General features: G+C 49.7%; 8 protein-coding genes across 8 annotated transcripts; 4 read left to right on the forward strand and 4 right to left on the reverse strand.

Moving 5' to 3' along the window:
• Positions 1–447: 447 nt before the first annotated feature.
• BU24DRAFT_428894 (uncharacterized protein) lies at positions 448–2,072 on the reverse strand. Its single transcript, XM_033529591.1, has one exon. The coding sequence runs from the start codon at positions 1,932–1,934 to the stop codon at positions 819–821; it is 1,116 nt and encodes a 371-aa protein (XP_033377243.1). The 5' UTR covers positions 1,935–2,072; the 3' UTR covers positions 448–818.
• A 726-nt stretch (positions 2,073–2,798) lies between these two features.
• On the reverse strand, positions 2,799–4,837 carry BU24DRAFT_428895 (Fibrillarin). Its single transcript, XM_033529592.1, has 11 exons — positions 4,655–4,837; positions 4,438–4,514; positions 4,202–4,384; positions 4,072–4,150; positions 3,969–4,019; positions 3,855–3,904; positions 3,680–3,801; positions 3,483–3,573; positions 3,383–3,422; positions 3,177–3,328; positions 2,799–3,115 (listed from the first exon to the last, which is right to left on the reverse strand). The coding sequence occupies exons 1-11, from the start codon at positions 4,674–4,676 to the stop codon at positions 3,017–3,019; spliced, it is 966 nt and encodes a 321-aa protein (XP_033377244.1). The 5' UTR covers positions 4,677–4,837; the 3' UTR covers positions 2,799–3,016.
• Positions 4,838–5,873: 1,036 nt separating this feature from the next.
• Positions 5,874–7,178, forward strand: BU24DRAFT_402200 (putative 60S ribosomal protein L17). The gene is made up of 6 exons (XM_033525515.1): positions 5,874–5,888; positions 6,012–6,136; positions 6,194–6,282; positions 6,403–6,541; positions 6,594–6,642; positions 6,698–7,178. The coding sequence occupies exons 1-6, from the start codon at positions 5,886–5,888 to the stop codon at positions 6,845–6,847; spliced, it is 555 nt and encodes a 184-aa protein (XP_033377245.1). The 5' UTR covers positions 5,874–5,885; the 3' UTR covers positions 6,848–7,178.
• Positions 7,149–8,694, reverse strand: BU24DRAFT_428899 (glycoside hydrolase family 128 protein). The gene has a single exon (XM_033529593.1). The coding sequence runs from the start codon at positions 8,211–8,213 to the stop codon at positions 7,191–7,193; it is 1,023 nt and encodes a 340-aa protein (XP_033377246.1). The 5' UTR covers positions 8,214–8,694; the 3' UTR covers positions 7,149–7,190.
• Positions 8,695–10,061: 1,367 nt separating this feature from the next.
• BU24DRAFT_468327 (pantothenate transporter liz1) lies at positions 10,062–11,797 on the forward strand (the record flags this gene model as incomplete). Its single annotated transcript, XM_033532515.1, has 5 exons — positions 10,062–10,364; positions 10,415–10,457; positions 10,505–10,835; positions 10,888–11,411; positions 11,466–11,797. The coding sequence occupies 5 exons, from the start codon at positions 10,062–10,064 to the stop codon at positions 11,795–11,797; spliced, it is 1,533 nt and encodes a 510-aa protein (XP_033377247.1).
• Positions 11,798–12,061: 264 nt separating this feature from the next.
• On the forward strand, positions 12,062–13,627 carry BU24DRAFT_497511 (uncharacterized protein). The gene is made up of 2 exons (XM_033534273.1): positions 12,062–12,383; positions 12,449–13,627. The coding sequence occupies exons 1-2, from the start codon at positions 12,085–12,087 to the stop codon at positions 13,416–13,418; spliced, it is 1,269 nt and encodes a 422-aa protein (XP_033377248.1). The 5' UTR covers positions 12,062–12,084; the 3' UTR covers positions 13,419–13,627.
• Positions 13,628–13,771: 144 nt separating this feature from the next.
• Positions 13,772–14,704, forward strand: BU24DRAFT_428902 (uncharacterized protein). Its single transcript, XM_033529594.1, has one exon. It carries the CDS (start codon positions 14,027–14,029, stop codon positions 14,690–14,692), a length of 666 nt encoding a protein of 221 aa, XP_033377249.1. The 5' UTR covers positions 13,772–14,026; the 3' UTR covers positions 14,693–14,704.
• A 611-nt stretch (positions 14,705–15,315) lies between these two features.
• On the reverse strand, positions 15,316–16,707 carry BU24DRAFT_359236 (uncharacterized protein; the record flags this gene model as incomplete). Its single annotated transcript, XM_033524034.1, has 3 exons — positions 15,316–16,161; positions 16,213–16,537; positions 16,586–16,707. Coding segments are annotated over 3 exons (1,293 nt in total), but the record flags the coding sequence as incomplete, so codon positions are not given.
• Between the last annotated feature and the right edge of the window lie 1,362 nt (positions 16,708–18,069).

Consider the following 18,069-nt stretch of genomic DNA (forward strand, 5'->3'; position numbering starts at 1 on the left):
CACAGCTGGCCTATATCTCCACCAGCTTCGTCTTGCATACAAAGCACCTATCTTGAAACACTCAAATATGGAGGGCCTTGACCTTAACTGTTTCCAGACTGTCTCTCGCATCTTGTCGTCGCCGAATGTGGGGAAGCGATATGAATAAGTTCCTATACCCCCCCTCTCTTTCTGTTGGCACGTTCGGTGTCCGACATAGATGTGCTGACAGTGGTGTGGGGATCTTCCTACTCGATCTCATCGAGCGAATAGTCATACACGGGTGGTGCATGCACGTCTGGCTCGGACGAGGCGTACAATCTAGGTACCTACCTGTACCTATGTATGTAGGTACGGAGAACTGATGTTTGCTTCCTATGTCGCGCCCTGGGTTTGATAGGCACATCACATACGTACGAGTAACGGCTTCACGAGTAGCGGTTCACACAAACGATTCCATCCCATTGTTACAATGTTAGGGATTCCATTAATTTTTGCTTCATACTAGTGTTAATGTAGAAAGGATCATGAATCTAATGCTCTCCGTGTGCGTGTGCGTGTGTGCGTGCGTGATACAAAATGAAAATAAGGGTATCCATTCCAACCAGCCGATATAGCCTACTCGGCATCCAAGACTCCAAAACACCCGCATCAGGCATGCCTTGCCAATGATGCAAAGGAAAACAAAGGTGGTTGCAAGACGCCTTTCGGATGTTGCAACCCAGAAGGCAAAAGGCCAACAAACAGAAATAGCAACGAGTATGGGGATATCAAAAAGAAGGAGTATCGTGTCCGTAAGGTGGATGCCCACGAGTGCCACTCTGGCTGGTGTGCATCTATTAAACGCCGCCCATCTCGACCTCTGGGGCCGGGATATGCCACGGCCTCAGGAACTCAGACTCCTTCTCGTCAAAGTCTTCTGATGTGTGAACGTTCTCGACCTGCATATCCACATCTTGTACACCATCCTTGTATATGAGACTGTCGAAGTCAGGGACGTAACTACGTGGACCAAGTTGATGGTGTTTCCTAGTCCTGGGCTGCGCGAAAGGCCGTAATGCCGAGCCGCCTTGGGGCAATGAGATGTCGTTCCTTCGTGGTGTTTCGCTGAGGGGGCTTACGGGGACGTCGTCTTCGGCAACTTTGAGTGGAATCTTGAACGCAAAACCTGAGCCATTGGCCATGTTGAATGAATGGCCGGACTCCTTATTTCCTTCTGGTTCATCTCTCCAAACTCTCTTGTTTCCATTTGATAGTTGTGCATTCTCGGTACGGTCCGATACAGGGCCGGTGACAATGGCATGCGTGGGGAAAGGCTGATTGAATGCCTCTGCAGGTAGAGGAAATACTGTTAAAGGCTTATCCCCAGTGGGATCGTAGAGATGTACATTGGTGACAGGCTGCTCCGCGTATCCGCCAATCTTGTGTAGCCCACAGAAAGGAAGCAATTCTCGCTGGTGTTGTAGGCCATCCTCGACAAACCCAGCAGCTGGTTTTACCACATAGGTCTCTGTGGTGGACGGGGTTTTGGAGGAAGCGGACGAGAGCAGAGTAGTCTGGATCGAGGGTAGGGCGGTCCCATTTGAGGATTTGAGAGTTTTGTAGCCCTCAGGCACAGCTTTTCGAACGCGCATGCCGACGCTTAATAGTGATGCTTGGACAGAGCCGGGCACTTGTGGGAAAACCGTTTCGTTGTGAGCGCGCGGGAGCTGAGGATGTTCTCGATGTTGTTGCTTCGTTCGGGTAATCGGACCAGGGCCCCGCCCAGTAATGCTGCTGCTGCTGCTATTGTTATTATTATCTTCGCCCTCGCTGTCCTCCTCACAGTCCCAAAGCGAGTCTCCTTGCAGCGGTTGTTCCGGTTTGTGGTGGAAGTAGTGGGTGATTTCAGGCTGGAAGAGTCTTTTATTACGGTGGTCGTCGGCAGTGCAAGCTTCGTGGTAAACGTGTCGCATTGTTCGATGGAAGGGAAATTGACGAGGGAAAGGCAAAGAGGGAGAGGGCAATGAGATTGTGCATGTGTTAGGTTGACTGACTGCCCTGTCCTGTTACAGAATGTATGAGAGGGATTCAGGGAGGGGGGTGGTATGGTTGGATGGGGTGGGGGAGGGATTCACAGTGCAGTCGCAGTCGCAGTCGCAGTCGCAGTAGCGGGTGCCCACCCATAGCCCATCCATAGTTGGAGCCGGAACCCCCTGTTTGCGTTGGTTTAACTTTAGGGCCAGTAGGAGAGCCCCAGTAATCAATCAATAGTACGGAGTCCTCAAAGTTATTATTACTGTGTAGTGTGTGTATGTACACATGCGGAGTACACAGGGCGAATAAAATGTGCGTCTTACAGGTACTTCGTGCACGGTAGTTACATTGTATCTGGGTACGTACCCACCCGACTATGGTAATTATTCGCTGAGGTTAGAAGGGTACCTCATACAATGATCACTTTACCAAATTGTCTTCCTGTGTACACCTTACTCTGTATGTACAGACAGACATACATATCTAGGTATTTGACATAGTACAAATGACACCTCTCATTACCTACCTAAGTACTCCGTACGAGTACTTAGGTACAGGTAATGACCTGTACTCTACTGTGCCTCAATCTTATTATGATCTAATTACCCTACACAACGCCACGACGCCTATGCCGTGCACTGACTTGCTTGCTGCTGTCTGACTTGACACGACAATCAATCACTTGATTAGGTACTTCCATCGCCCATGTGCTGTCACATCACTACACGTCTACTCCAAACCTCCCTATCAATACGTCTTCAATCTGAGAGAACAAAAAATCTTCACGAAACGTCACCGATTGAGTTGGTATGATTCGATTTGATTGCTTTTACCAAACTAACAAATGACCCGAGCAGTTCTAGCGCCTGTTACGCCGGAAAATGTCAATCACCGAGAGAGAGAGATACAGGTACCTCTCTTAAACTATAAGCCACGAAGGATCATACCCATGCACCCCATACCCGTCATCCAGAACTTTACATGGAATTTATTTCCAGACACATCAGCCCCTCACGATCGCTTAGTCGCCCCGGTTGTAGACACCTACGACGAGCGCGTGGTCGCGCTCGAAGGGCTCTAGAGTCAACTGCTCCTTGGGCTTGATCTTCTCTTTCCTCAACTATTGCATCGTCAGTACAAGAACGTCGGAAATGTGGATAGTCATTGTGGCGCTAGCTCACCTTCTCGACTTCCATGGCAAAGACAGCCTCGGCAGCAGCGGTAGAGTCAATGCAACTGGCCTTGATACTGATGACGACACCGCCGCCAGCCTTCAGGAAGAGATGGGCATTCAATCCGACGATACGGGCCTGGTCAGGCTGGGCAACATCGGCTGTAGCAATTGGTCAGCAATGTAAAAACATCGTCGTCTGCAAAATGTACATACCAAAGATACAATCGACCATACCGACCAACATGCGGTATTTCTAGTAACAATCAGCAATCAACTCGATATGAATTACGTGAGGTAAAGGTCAAGAGCCTACCAGAGGATGACGAGCGTCCTCAACGATGGGGATGACGTTTGTCCTGTGAGTGGCCATGTTGATCAAATCACGACCAGAACGGTGAGAGAACCTGAAGACAGGAGTTAGCAACTGCGACTTCTATCCATTATGTCGGTGGTGGGCACTGCCAAATCACAGCGACCAGCACGCGATAACAAAATGTGGGCTCCACTTACTCAACAGCGAAAACAACACCCTCGGGACCGACGATATCGGCAACGTGACTGACACTGGTTCCCGATGCAGCACCAAGGTAAAGAACCTTTGAGCCAGGACCCATGTAGATGTTATCAACACCCTAGATAGGCGGTTAGATGTGTTAAATCGAAGGCGGATATGGAATAGACATACACCAAGGATACCAGCAGCCAACTTGGACCTGAAAGGATTCCAGACACGGTCTATTGTATATGTTAGTTTGTACGTTCCCGGAAGCTTGGGGGTTTGTCAGGGCAGATCACGTACACTCGGTCGTGGTAGCGGGCGCATCCGTGTTGTTGGCGGCAGCGGCAGTATCTACCATAATGTTAGTTTCAGCGTAGAACATTAGAGATCCAGGGCCTTGTACTTGAAATGCTGATGCGCTTCTCGCCATAGACGCTCTCGCCGGGAGTAAGGTTCTTCGTCACCAAAAGGTCTTCCTTGCCCTGCTAGATGTAAGTGGGAAAACTTTAGACGCTCAACTCAGAAGGACTTACACCTCGTGCGACGAATACACCAGCATGTCGGTGAGGCTCAATAATCACTTTGGCACCTCCTCTGGCACCAGGGGCACCACCTCCACGGCCACCGCGACCACCAGCACCGCGGCCTCTTGGTGCTCCTCTTCCACCACGACCTCCTCCTCCACGGCCACCGCCTCTGCCGAAAGAGCCTCCACCCTTCGAAAGTGTCAGTTTTCCATTCGCCAATTGATGTTTTCCTCAATGCTTACGCGTCCACCACGGTCTCCAAATCCTCCTCGACTACCGCCGCGACCACCGCGATCACCGCCGCGACCGCCTCGGGATCCTGCGATAAGTCAACATGCTGATTCTGGGGCGCGAAGAGTATGAGGAAGCAGACAGGAACAATCAATTCCTGCAGAGCATGATCGCGGAATCATGCCTACTTGTAAAGATTGTCCGATTGCCATAATTCCTATCACTGACCTCCTCTAGGGGTGAATGCCATCTTTTCTGCTTAAGGTGTTTGGTATCGGAAAAAAAAAGTTCTTGACACGGCTTGCTTCGAATAGGAGCAAGATCGAGTGGAAACGACGTGCAAGCTAGATAGATAGCTGCCCCTTCTGTTTTTACTGAGCGACCTTCGAGTGGTCTTCTTGTTGTTCCCGCTGTGTTGGTTGATGTGGCTGCTGTCGTCGATGAAGATAGCTTGAGCAGAACAAAGTTCGTCAACCTAGCTTCGCAAGAATTTCGCAGCGCGCTACCCTGAGTCGGGTATAGACTGGAAAATTGGCTCGGCAAAAAGTCCAACCTTAGCCCGTGCGTCTACAATATCCCAATCCAATTGTCTCCAAGGGAATATACACAGTACATAGTTTTAAAAGCCCAGCGCATTGATTCAATCTCGGGCGTGAAGGGATCATACGGAGTCCTAAGCCATACATTTGTGTGTAGTAGTAGACTATAGTATGTGTACCTAGGTACATGATCGCTGCACCTTATCCGCCACTACAATCTCATTGATGTACGAACGGTTTCCCTGATGAATCTCCTTACAGTGACTGTAAGCTAAGTATTGTGATAACCGTACGTTCAGGCCATCTTGAGTAATATTCAAGCGAAGGGCAAGTTCATCTCGCAATCTGTGGGTATGGTGATGTATCTTCCGTTATGGAGATTTATAGTACCAGTGTGGTAATCATTCCTTTCGGCTGTCCTCTATCACATGACGCTTTCATTCTCCGTAGGCATTGTCGAACTTTGCGAGAAGATCTATAGCTTTACCTAGGATATACAATTGGTCGTTCGTGGAACATAACGCCCTTTGGTATTTCTCCGCATCAGAGACGACTGCAGCACACGGGTGTGGCAAATACCTTAGGTTCCTAGGTAGGTAGTCAACACGACAAGAAGCTTTAATCACGAAATGGCTCTACTAAATAATACAACCTGGAGATGGAATGCATCTTTGGTAATGATACGAAGCAAAAGAGAGAAAGATTATTTCCCCTTATGGGTTGGTTTGCTGCTGGTCGAAGTAACTCCGTGTTTGTTACATGCAAAGTCCAAGGAAGCTAATAAAACCCGATCGGGTTTAGCGCCCACCATGCCTCGCCAAGTAGCGCACAACTTTGCGAAAATCAAGCGAGAAATCACAACGACTTCAATCGACCTCTCTAACTAACATCACAGGACTCATTACTCCCGGCACGACAAGATGGTAAGTCTTCTCAACTACCCATCATGAGCACTCCGATTGCGAAATATCCATCATTTGCTGTTATCGAAACGATCTACCAGGAATTTCGGCATGGACGTTGTTTGCTGATTCGAACGACTACAGGTTCGTTACGCTGCCACCGAGATCGAGAACGCAAAGTCCGCCCGGGCTCGCGGTTCATACCTTCGCGTTTCCTTCAAGAACACCCGCGAGACCGCGCAGGCCATCAATGGCTGGAAGCTCGAGAGGTTGGTTTCACTCAACAATGGAGGACTCACGAGGCACAACTGAGACGAAAACTTTAGGGCCCTTTCCTACCTCCAGAACGTTACCGAGAAGAAGGAGGCCGTTCCCATGAGGAGATACGCCGGCAGCACTGGACGCAGCGCACAGGGTTAGTGAATTCCACGAAATTAAGTCGATTCGATATCGGAGTAGGAGGTCTCGGAGCGCATCTAGCATGCTTGGGATACTGTCGTACTGGGTTGGACAATTCGGCTGACTGTCCATGTAGGAAAGCAATTCGGTGTCTCCAAGGCCCGCTGGCCCGTCAAGTCCGCCGAGTTCCTCCTCGGTCTCCTCAAGAACGCTGAGGCCAATGCCGACACCAAGGGTCTCGACACCAGCGCCTTGATCGTTAAGCACATCCAGGTGTAAGCAAAATTCGCAAATGCGGGGCGGTTCGACGACTGACAATCTATACAGCAACCAGGCACCCAAGCAGCGTAGGCGCACTTACCGTGCTCACGGTCGTGTATGCATTTACCCCCGCATGCCTAAAAGTTATCGACGCTGACCCTATAATTTAGATCAACCCCTACATGAGCTCCCCATCGCACATTGAGGTTATCCTTACCGAGGGTGAGGAGGTTGTCGAGAAGTCAAAGGATGTTGAGGGTCTCCGATTGAACAGCAGGCAACGTGGCCAGCGCACTCGCAGGGCTATCACCGCCGCATGAAGAGCGAATGAAAACGTGCGATGATGGTCAAGTGGGTTAACATCCGGCTACAGCAAGTATCTGGCTGGAGACGGCAAGAGGAACGGCATGGGAGTCAATGAGCGAAATGATTCATAGGGTCTTTCATCCTCCGGCATGATTGGGGTTTCATCTTCTCCGGTGTCTGGTCGAAAAAAATTCAAATAGGCTACGGCCGTTTCCAATACATGAGCGCTTCAAGTGACAGTGCTCCGGTCCCTTTTTACAATGCCAACCTTTGCTCACAATTACTGATGCCGGTATAGGTGGCGTGTGACCCTTTTAGTGAGATAATGATCAATATATTGACAGGAGCGTATGATGACTACCAGAAACCATTGACGTATACGGTCAACATCGCTAACGCAGCTACAAGGCCACCACTGACTCTAAACCCACTCGCTGCACCTTCGCCCTCACCCTTCTGGCCCTCCTTGAAGCCGTTCTGCTCTCCACCCATGTAGAGCGCACCCAACTCGGTCAAGCCACCTTTTTTGTCGAACAACGCAACACCATCTCCCGTCCACTCATTCGCATCGCTTGATCGAAAAGCACCAAACCAAGCATATCTTTCAACATAATCCAACCCATCCAAATAGCCCAGACTAGAGTTCATCATGGCCACGGTCGCTTTTTCATCGGCTTGCGGCAGTGCCATCTCTGTGACCCAGATCTTCAAGTCCAACGAGGCGTTCTTGTTGTAGAACTCATCCAGCGTCCCCAGCCAGCTGGTCAGGCCGTCAAACGCGCCATACCAATGTGCGGCGATGAAGTCGGTAGGGCACCCATTCTCCGAGTCGATCTCGTAGCAGGACTCGTTGAAGCGCCGAAGCCACTCCAACCCCATGGGGGAGCCCGTCGTGCTCGGGTGCGAGATCTTCCATTTGCGGCCGCCGTTCTCGCCATTGCGGTATGGCACTATGTGTTCTATGTAGGCCTTTGCGGCATCCTTCGGTTCGATGCTCGAACCGCCACTGTCCTTTGTGCCGTCTGGTTCGTTGAAGCTCAGTATGTGGCTAGAGGATTCGGGTAAGGAACCGATCACGCGGGCGGTCTGAGAGTCCTCTGCGCCATCGATTCCGTGGATGAGAGGAATGAATTCCAGAGGTCCATCGCGAGGTATTTGATCGGTATTCGGGTACGGAGACCAGTTGTAATACCAAGATAGGGGGGTTGAAGAAGAGATCAAAAGATTGTTGTCGGCACGATGGGTGTCTCCCAAGTAAGCTATGCCACGCTTAGAATTGCGATTCGCTTGTGCGAGGACTGCTGGGGGTGAAAATAATAGAGCGACGAGTGCAGCGAAATGCCATCCTGGACGGCTTTGGTTGATATTACAAGAAAGCATGTTTGGGGGTATATGAATGTATATCAGTATCGTAAAGTCGTTAGGTATTGCGAAACATGAGGCTCTAAGGATTTCCCAGGAACCAGGTATGGAGTCTATCTTTAACGATCGCACGTCGAGATCAGAACCGGATGCAAGGCACCAAGAACAAGGTCATATCTCGAAGCATCATTGTACGGAAACAGGACTTGATACGTCCAAGTCTGATGCCAGAGGAGACAGATGTGGTGAGGTGTGGTGGGTTGTTGGCCATGCTGGGCTGCTGGGCTTGCGTCATAGAATGAAACTTGGCAGACGTTGGAGATGGCCGGTAGAGCATCATTTCCGAGATAACAACGTGGCTGAAGCCTGTCCTTGTAGGAACATCACGAAGGGTTTCCTGTTGGCGGCGAAACAAAATATCGAAGATACTCGCAAGAGGAAATTTGGGGTACTGGTATTGATTGGTAGGATTACGAGTAGGAAACTCTTTCAGTTGAAGTTAGTGGTGATGAAAAACAATAGCTAATTACTGGTAGCGTACCTTACACGCCTAAGTTTGGTACCTACCTAGGTAGGTACTCCACACATATAATGTCTGTACCTCCGCGCACTCTGGTGTTCTATGTATTGGAACAATAAATAAACTCATACAATCATACATAAAGCATATCCCGTGATGAAGTGAATTGAAATGAATTCGTCCCGTCAATAAACATCGAGGCGGCGGCGTATTAATGATGGGCGGATAAGTACTGTATGTTCTCGTATTATCCGCTAGGCGACCAGGCTTGTGCCAACAGCCACCCGCAGCAAGAAAAGGTACCTAGGCACCTACTTGTAGGTAGCTAGGTAGCCAAGCAGGATAGTCGAGCAAAGCATCCCGAGACTTCTGAAGCTTTGTGGCTTGATGGAACAAGCAACTTTCGCTCTATAAATTCTGTAACTACGAAGTAGGACCAGTTCCCCTACCAACGTAGCGTTTCAACAATCAAGAGCACACAGATATCTATCCACCTAAGGTCTTTTGCTTCTCCAAGAAGATGCAATCGTTGTTCAAGCAGGCCGAAAAAAGATAAAGAAGGAAGAAAAGGATTAGAACATGCATCAAATGAGGGAGAATTGATTACATTATTATGTAGCTATCGTTTGTTCAAGTGGCCTCCACTTCGGATTAATACTCGTATATGACCCCGGATTTGCCAGTGCGGGTGGGAGGTGCCCCTTCCCCTCATCAATTCGTGCGTGCTACGGTACCTCGTAACCTCGTGCCATCTCCTCCGACCCACCAACCCAAACCCCGTACAGCACATATGTACGACTGTCTTCCGTCGTCACAGTACATATTGTATAGGCGCTCACTGTCGGCCCGCTACTCCATTTCCCCAGCTGATCCCACACTCGCTGCTCATTGCCTCATTCTTCCTTCCTTTCCCCTCCACGTTACATCCCAGTTAGCCTCTTAGAGCTGGTTATATCCGCCATTCTCGTACCATGGCCGACCTGACTCCGCACAGTCGAGGGTCCGAGGCCGGGGAACGGGACAATATCCTGCGAGGTGACAGTCTACAAACATGTAGGTACATAACTAATCAAATGCTCTCTCAATACGGACGGCTTCTCGCATACCCTGGCCAGCAAATCCTGTAATTCTCTGCAAACCGTATAAAGCTTTGTACTACCCCTCATCCTTCCTGAACCATCTCTTACTCCGTGAGCCCGGCCCGATGATTCTCTCTTTCGCCCTCTGATCATCTCCTGCATCGCGTAGTACATGAATGATATATTCTGATTGCATCTTCTCCAACTCTAGTATCTCAGGAAGGCGTGAGCTACGGGACCTTTGCTTCGAATTCAAGTACCGACAGAATGGCTTCTGCACCAGATCACAAAGCAGCAGCGGATCACATCTCAGATGATGCGATCCCAGTCACGCATTCCCCTGGACATGGCGCATCGAGTTCGAAGCTTGAGCCACCGCCACTGGTGGCAGCGATGACACAAGAGTACCGTATGCAGGCCGAAGCTACGCTTAGGAACAAAATCGATACTCGATTACTTCCTATGATCATACTTATGTATATCATGAATTATCTTGACAGAAATAACATCGCTGCTGTAAGGCTTGCTGGACTGCAAGACGAACTCGACCTTTCGAGCGTACAATACCAGGTAGGAAATGCCAAATCCATCAGTTAAATCCATGGCTGATGTTCATTTAGACAACTGTGTCCATCCTCTTTGTAGGATACATTCTGATGCAGAGTATGCCTTCCCCCTAGTCTTTTGCCGATTAACCACTGACATCTTAGTCCCCTCCAACCTCTTCTTGAATAAGACGGGCCGGCCCGCAATATATTTACCAACCTGCATGATTATTTGGGGAATCATCTCTGGAGCTACAGGCGCGTGTCAGAACTTCGGAGGCCTTGTAGCCTGTCGCTTCTTCTTGGGCTTTATAGAAGCGGCATACTTCCCGGGATGTCTTTTCTATCTCTCTTCTTGGTATACGCGGAAAGAATTGGGGTTCCGCACCGCAGTGCTTTACTCGGGCTCCCTTATTTCAGGAGCATTTGGCGGCCTTGTCACAGCGGGCATCACCAGTAACATGGATAACATTCATGGCTTGAGGGCCTGGCGCTGGTAATTTGGCATCTGTGTCTCACTCATCATGGTTTACTAATTCGCAAGCAAGGGTCTTTATCCTCGAGGGTATAATCACCGTCATCATAGCTGTCAGCGCATTCTGGGTCCTCCCCAACTTTCCCCGAACCACAACCTGGCTCAGTGAAGAAGAGAGACAACTTGCAGCCTACCGTTTGATTGAAGACGTTGGTGAGGATGACTGGCAATCATCCGAAGACCAGAGCTTCTTCAATGGCCTCAAACTGGCTCTCCTCGACATCAAAACATGGGTACTGACTATCCTGCTTCTATCAATCGTCTCATCTGCCTCCGTTACCAACTTCTTTCCATCTGTTGTTAAAACACTCGGATATGGGAACATCGAGACCTTGCTCCTTACCGCTCCACCGTATGCGTTGGCAGTCATCACGACGTATCTTAACGCGTGGCATGCCGATCGTACGGGAGAGCGATTCTTCCATATCACGATCCCTCTCTGCGTGGGAGTCGCCGCCTTCATCCTTGCTGCGGCCACAAAGTCTACTGCACCTCGTTATGTGGCCATGATGTTGATGGTTCCAGGGGTCTATACTGGTACGTTCATCTCATATTACTTGCAGTGTTATATGTCCGGCTAATGCGATCAAGGATACGTCGTTGCATTGGCTTGGATATCCAATTCACTTCCTCGCCCAGCTGCGAAACGTGCTGCTGCCTTGGCGTTCATAAACGCCATATCGAATACTAGTTCCATCTATGCGAGTTACATGTACCCGCAACCCAAGAAGGGACAGCCCGATCTGACTATCCCATTGAGCGTGGACTGCGCGACAGCGGCACTCGCAATCATCATGACAGCCATTATGAGGATCATATTGACAAGGCTGAACAAGAAATTGGATAAGGGCGAGCACGTAGAAGGAGCTATTAATGCTGTTCCTGGTGTGGCGCAGGACCACGGCTTTAGGTTCTTGGTATGAAGGAAGCCAGTCAGCCGCAACGTCCACTATTAGACATTATGTACGGCGTAGAAGGAAAATAGTATCAGACCGAGGGTCGTGAATTTTATTCGTGCAAGGGCACTTTCCTCACCCCACAATCGGTGCCTTCCAAGTATCCCCGAATAGCGCAAGCGTCAACCTAAGTGTAGATACAGTACATTTCAGACGAGACTCCATGATATCTCCCAGTCGTTGCCATCCTATCTTCGCATTCAACCTCATTTTCTACGTTCTGATTAAAAGCTACAACAACGAACCGAACCAGGATGAAGGTCAAGCAAATTTACCTTCTTCGCGAAGGCCAAACAGCCGACAACTACTTTGACCCATACACTGGTGAATGGGGAGATCCCGCAACACCTACTCGACGCTTTGCAGACAAATCGCTCTCGGAAGCAGCTATTCAACAAATAAGAGGGACTGCACGCGCTCTCTCGCGTCTTAAACTTGAGAGGGTATTCGTAGCTCCACACTGGCAGTGCGTAGATACGATGTCCCGGATTCTACCTCACCTTAACGTCGCCGACCCTCATAGTGGCCTCATGAGTGTGGAATATGGTCTATCGTAAGTGCATGACTTGCGTAGCATTTTATTCAGAGTTGCTAACAGATTTCTTTTCGTTGTAATAGTGCTTGGGAGGATCCCTTCTATTTCCCGCCGGGTGTCAAGTCGAAGTCAGGAAATGCGCTACATCCTACGGCAATCGGCGTATTTGCTTCCAATTTCTCGAATATAGACACCACTTATCGAAGTGCCTGGTCCCACTCTCCTCCAACATGGGACGCGGGGCTGTGGAGGAGAGATGTAGAGGACAACCTGATTCCACCCACAAATACAGTAAGCGACCCAGACGAGTGGGAATCGATGCCCACATTCCTACTCCGGATCAAAGTCTTTCTGGATCAGATAACACGTTATCGTCACGCCAGGCGTCGGGCCATCTTGATATGTGCGACAGCTCCTGCCTTGCTTGCAATTGCTACGCTTCTGAAACACTGGCATTCATTGCCGTCCTATGATTACGACTCTCCAGCCAATATCGATGTATATCGCGCCTGGATGACAAAAAGTCTCAAGAAATTTCGGCGCCTCATGAAAGGGCCAACCTACTGGCGGGAGTTTCGCACTGGAAACCTCTACATTACGCGATATGACCGTACCTTACTCCGCAATTGGAGATTGGCAATAGATGGGAGACGTCGCCACATCTCGAGAAAAATCGATCAGGGAAATGAGTGGTACATGCCCGTTGATGCAAGATGGCAGTTGCGTCTGGTTCCCGATATTCGAGAATATGAGAAACATCCGATCGGTTGTATATACAACTCTGTTCATGATTTCGCGCTACAAACAACGGGAGAAGTCTTCGAAACCTATCTGGCACTTCGTCGCCATTTTGGAAGTAATCCTTATCATGTCCCGTGGTACATGTACATTGGCCTATGGTTTTGCCACCTAACGATGTGGTCATTAGCGCTGTACAAGATCGTACACACCGTAGCGTTGACCATAGAAGACTGGACTTGGGTGTACACACCAATGATGGCAAGCACGGTACAGTTCATGCTCTTCATGTTCCCGCCTTTGCTCGCTGCATAGACAACGATGACTATAATCTTACTAGCAGTCTGAACGATCCTTCAGCATTCAGAGACTTGTTCAGACAGCAATACTTGCGGTCTTGCTTAGGTGGGTGTTTCTTGCTTGATCAATGTTAGGTCCCTTTAGCTTTTAAAGTTTAGTATGTGGCTTCGCATCGAATGGAACAATTCTATACTGAGAAGCTGAGTTTACGAGATGGCCGAGTGCAAATTGATCAATTTTGAATACAATGAAGTTGCTGATTGGAAAGTGGCGTCACCTGATTAGGTGTTCCTGTGTTCACTTCGCCGTATTATTTCACTTTCACCAGCTTTCTATACCAACTCTGCGTGAAAGCCTGGCACGTGCGGAGCCTGACGTTATTTTGGACGTATTTCTTTTACTGCAACACGCAGATTGAGACTCACTTATCTCACACACATTTTCTCTCACCAAAGAAAGGTGGGCCTCGTTCCCTTCATCTTTGCTTTTCCCGCCAAACTCCCGAAGCAAGCTCTTACATAACACGGAGTCTGCAACCCTCCATCTATGTGTTGAGTTGAGAAACCTCTGCGGCGACAAACCCGTTTATGATCAGCTTTGCATTCGTGAGGCTAGAAGCAAAAATGATCGAGATGGCAAATGTCTACCGCCAATATGTGCCAACGGGCATCCTTCCCTGTGCTATTTCTGCGACTTACATGGGGGCCTTCCACCTTCTTCGTTGCGGTCACATCGTTGCTGTCTGCGATGACAATCACCAGTGCGCAAGGAACTGCCTGCATGTAGTCCTCACCCTGGGCGCCGGCCACGAGGCCTTCCACAAGCACATCAAACAGGACGAGTTGGTTTGCCCGTCCTGCTTCAAGATCTCATTTTCGACGCTCAAGGCCAATTTCCATGACACTCCTCTCGTGAAGGCACTACGTCCCACCGTCTCGCTGACCCGATCTCTTCTCAAACGACTCGTTCCGGCTCTGAGCGACAAAGACTTCCTACCCAACCAGTATGGTGGCCTTCTGTCGGCTCAATACACCAACCCAAACCAAGACTTTCTGGACTACAGGCAGATCCACCATTTGTCCTGCGGACACGAAGTCTGGGCACTTCCGATGCGCCCATGTGCAGCTAACTGCAGGAAGACGAACCCAATGTGCAAAAGTCACGGCTTCCCACAGAATGCTACGCAAGCAGATGCGATCATATGCTCTGAGTGTATGCTCAAAGCTGAAATGATAGAGGATCGCAATGTTGGCCCCTTGCTGACGTTTGATCCGTTGGAGGGGAAATGAGTTGTTCTGGGTAGCCATAAGAGGACCAAGGACGCGAGTGAGTCGATTCATCGCCCGTAGCGTGGAAGAAAAGACTATCACTGCGATACCGTATGGGGACGAGAAGGAAGATTCGCCTGATGCTGTCGCATGCACAGGTCCATCATTATAATGGCTTATTGGACTCGTGTATTTCTCGCCATAATTAGCACGTATTTCGCGTCAGGCAAGAATAGACGTATTTTAGCACATCATCACCATATGTGTAATTAGCCTCGACCTGATTCGTTATACTGTGACTTCTGGAATAGCTTGAATTTGAATATAGATAGATGACGTTCCTAGAGACAACAATTTGGTGTGCGCCACAAGCAAAAAGAAAGGTTTAATGCCTGCTACTACTGCAGAAAGGGATGATACTGAACAAGGATGAGTTTGCTCCATGATTGATTAAAGCAAAGCAAAGAAAAGTTTTGATGTATGTGTTCAAATGCCATGAACTATCATTAACATTCAACAAGTAATGACTTGAATTTGCCTCAGTGGCTCACCGTTCCATGCCAACGCCGGCCCCCGAAAGCCCCCAAGATGATATCGTACCCAAAACACAAAGAAAGAGATATTCATGCCTTGCACCGTCCATTTTATTCAAATGGAATATTCAGCTGGCCCTTTTGCCATTCACCGCCGGCGATCCCCCTGGTGAAGGCCGAAATATCGTCCCCATCTGTCTGGTAGAAGACATACAGACTGTCCCACACTGGCTTATCGCCGTCCATCTCCGTGTATGCGGTCGCCGTCAGATGAGTTCCACCCAGCGCGTATTCCGGCCCCGCAGGGTTTGTGATGGTGAATGTATCCCCAGACACGATGGTAGTATTCTCGGCTTGATATGTGACGTTGAACCCCGATATGGATTTGTCGGCCATCTGCGCGTAGAAATATGTCGTATAACCTAGCGATGACGTTGGGTAGACATCCGGGATGAGACCTTTCGTGGAGTTCTGCCACGACATGATAGGATGGGCCTGAGTGGACGTCGCGTTGGCGGTATCCTTCCACCAGATCTCGGTGTCGTTCGCTTTGTTGACCATCATGGTGTAGGTGGTCGTGCCCTCGCCCCAGCTGTAACATCCCACACCAGCGTGGGTGTTTTTGCCCTGCCACTTGTCGAGCGCGCCCCAGTCTTCGAACCCGGCATACCAGGCGTATTGCTGGAAGGTCGAATCGTCTGTCGCGAACCATATGTTCATCCCTTGGATATCCTCGAACGGTATCTTGTTTTTTTCGCCGCTTGGTGTTGGCATCTTGGAGTAGTCCGAGTCACCGTAGAAGTTGCCTTTCCAACATGCCTGGAGTCCCACGTTGCCGGGAGAGTCGTAGACCGTAAGGTTCAACTTGCTTAGTGGACCTGGTTGCCAGATGTTGCTCACATTGGTTTGGGTTACTTGTCGGACGATGTTTTCCTTCGAGATGTAGAAGACGTGGAACTGTAAATAAATCAGCAGTGTATCAAGACAACCTTATGTCGGGCAGCGTACATATTGTGTGCTATTGATGGCAAAAGAGACAGTCGATATAGCTGTGCCGTTCTTTGCATCAGTCGCAACCGTCTCCGATCTAGTGCCGCCGATCCATTTCTTTTCGGTCGTGTATTGCATGAATCTGATGTCGCCCGTCCAATGCTGGAAGTAAAGTGTAAAGATCCTGCGCTTGTCTTGGCTCCATGACTCTCCAGCTAGAGCGATACCCGAACCGTTGAAAGCTCCCTTCTTAGAATAGTATTCTGTTCCAAGTGCACCGCCGATACACAATTCCGGATGGTCGTTGCAGAAAGGAGCGACCCCTTTATTTTTTGGAGAATCGCTGTAATTGATTAGTTATGGACATCCATACTGCTGTCTGATGACTTACGACGAGTCCTTATCTTTGAGACCCAGACCTAGACCAATTCCAAGAGCCAAAGTTACCACCACAATAGCAATGATGGCGGCTATTACGATGATGTTGAACGTTCTCTTTCTGACGCCGCATGTTCTCCTCCCCTCTGCGGGAGGTATGGCCGAGGCCTCTGTCCTTGGCTCAACCTTGTCGTTGAGGTTGAATGGAGGGACGCGGGGGGAATACAGGGTCGCATCCCCGTGAGATGAAGGAGACAGCGGTCTATGTTGATGCTGGTCGTACAGGTAGGCCTCGATGACCTCTGGAGCCTCGTGGCCCCGTGGCGAGTCTGGTGGCGCATCGTACGAATATGTGGACTTTGATGTTGGTGGTCTTGACAATTGTAAGTATTCAGTCTTGGGTTAAAAGCATTTCAGTCTCGTGTGCTTCCGAGGAGCATCATCATCGCGTGTACTTACGGTGATGCCCAGCGTCCTTCAGTAGTTATAGTCTGCGGTGGACTCCCATTTACGCTCATCTCTTGCGGCTCTCGATAACCCTGAGGCTCTGAATATGATTGAACACCCATATATTGCTGTGGAGGACTCCATTGGCCCTCGTGAGTGCTTCTTGAAGCCTCGTAGTGGGACATTTTGATTTTCAGCGGGCAGCAGCAGTGCAAAGCAGCTGGCGAGGGAGATCAGGGCATACGCCCACACTTATCGCCTGCACAATCATCTCCTGCTGCATGCTAGTGTCAGCACACAGCACGCCCACGAGAGGCGGTGGCATTGCGAGCAGTGTGCTGCGGTTGATCCCAGAGATCCAGGGTCCTTGGCAAGCCTTTTCAGCCGGGCTACAGATGCGGTTACGCCGTCTTACTCTCCAGATTCCTTCAGCTTCAGCAAATGGAAGGGAGCCGTTTGTGCTGAGAATGAGAAGCCACGCCACAGTCGCTATGTACAGCGGGGATCCCGTAGGAGCTGACCGCTCTACCGGTGATTGACCAAGGACTACGACACGGAAGATAAAGCCATGCTACACTGAACACCCAACATACCCCACGGTACATAAGTTTACTGCAAACTCTGTTATTTCGAAAGGTAGACGGGACGGGGATACTCATGCCGTGCAACCAAAGATCCTCGTTAGGTGCGCTGTGATGTTGAGGTGTAGGTGGGGCGATAAACCACCCAATCACCAGTAGGATCAGATCCGATATCCTGGCCTGCGAGCACGAAATTCAAAGTCACAGCATACAATGTTCTAGCAAACGTGGCTATTGGCTGGAGATTGCTGACCGGGGAAGTTCTTGTAATGACAGCGAGAAGTTTCGAGTAATGCCCAGGTCTGGCGTAGTGTGGCTCCAGCAAACAGCAGCCGTTGACTCTCCAGCAGGCGAATAACTCCGACAAGCTCGATATAACGATTGGGCGAAATAGACGGGAAATATCCGTTAGCGTTCGCTACCCGGTAAGGCTTAGGGCTGGTACTCCAGGAATTGAAACGATTGATTG

The sequence above is a fragment of the Aaosphaeria arxii genome, assembly GCF_010015735.1.
Source record: "Aaosphaeria arxii CBS 175.79 unplaced genomic scaffold BU24scaffold_15, whole genome shotgun sequence".
NCBI classification, from domain to species: Eukaryota; Fungi; Ascomycota; class Dothideomycetes; order Pleosporales; genus Aaosphaeria; species Aaosphaeria arxii.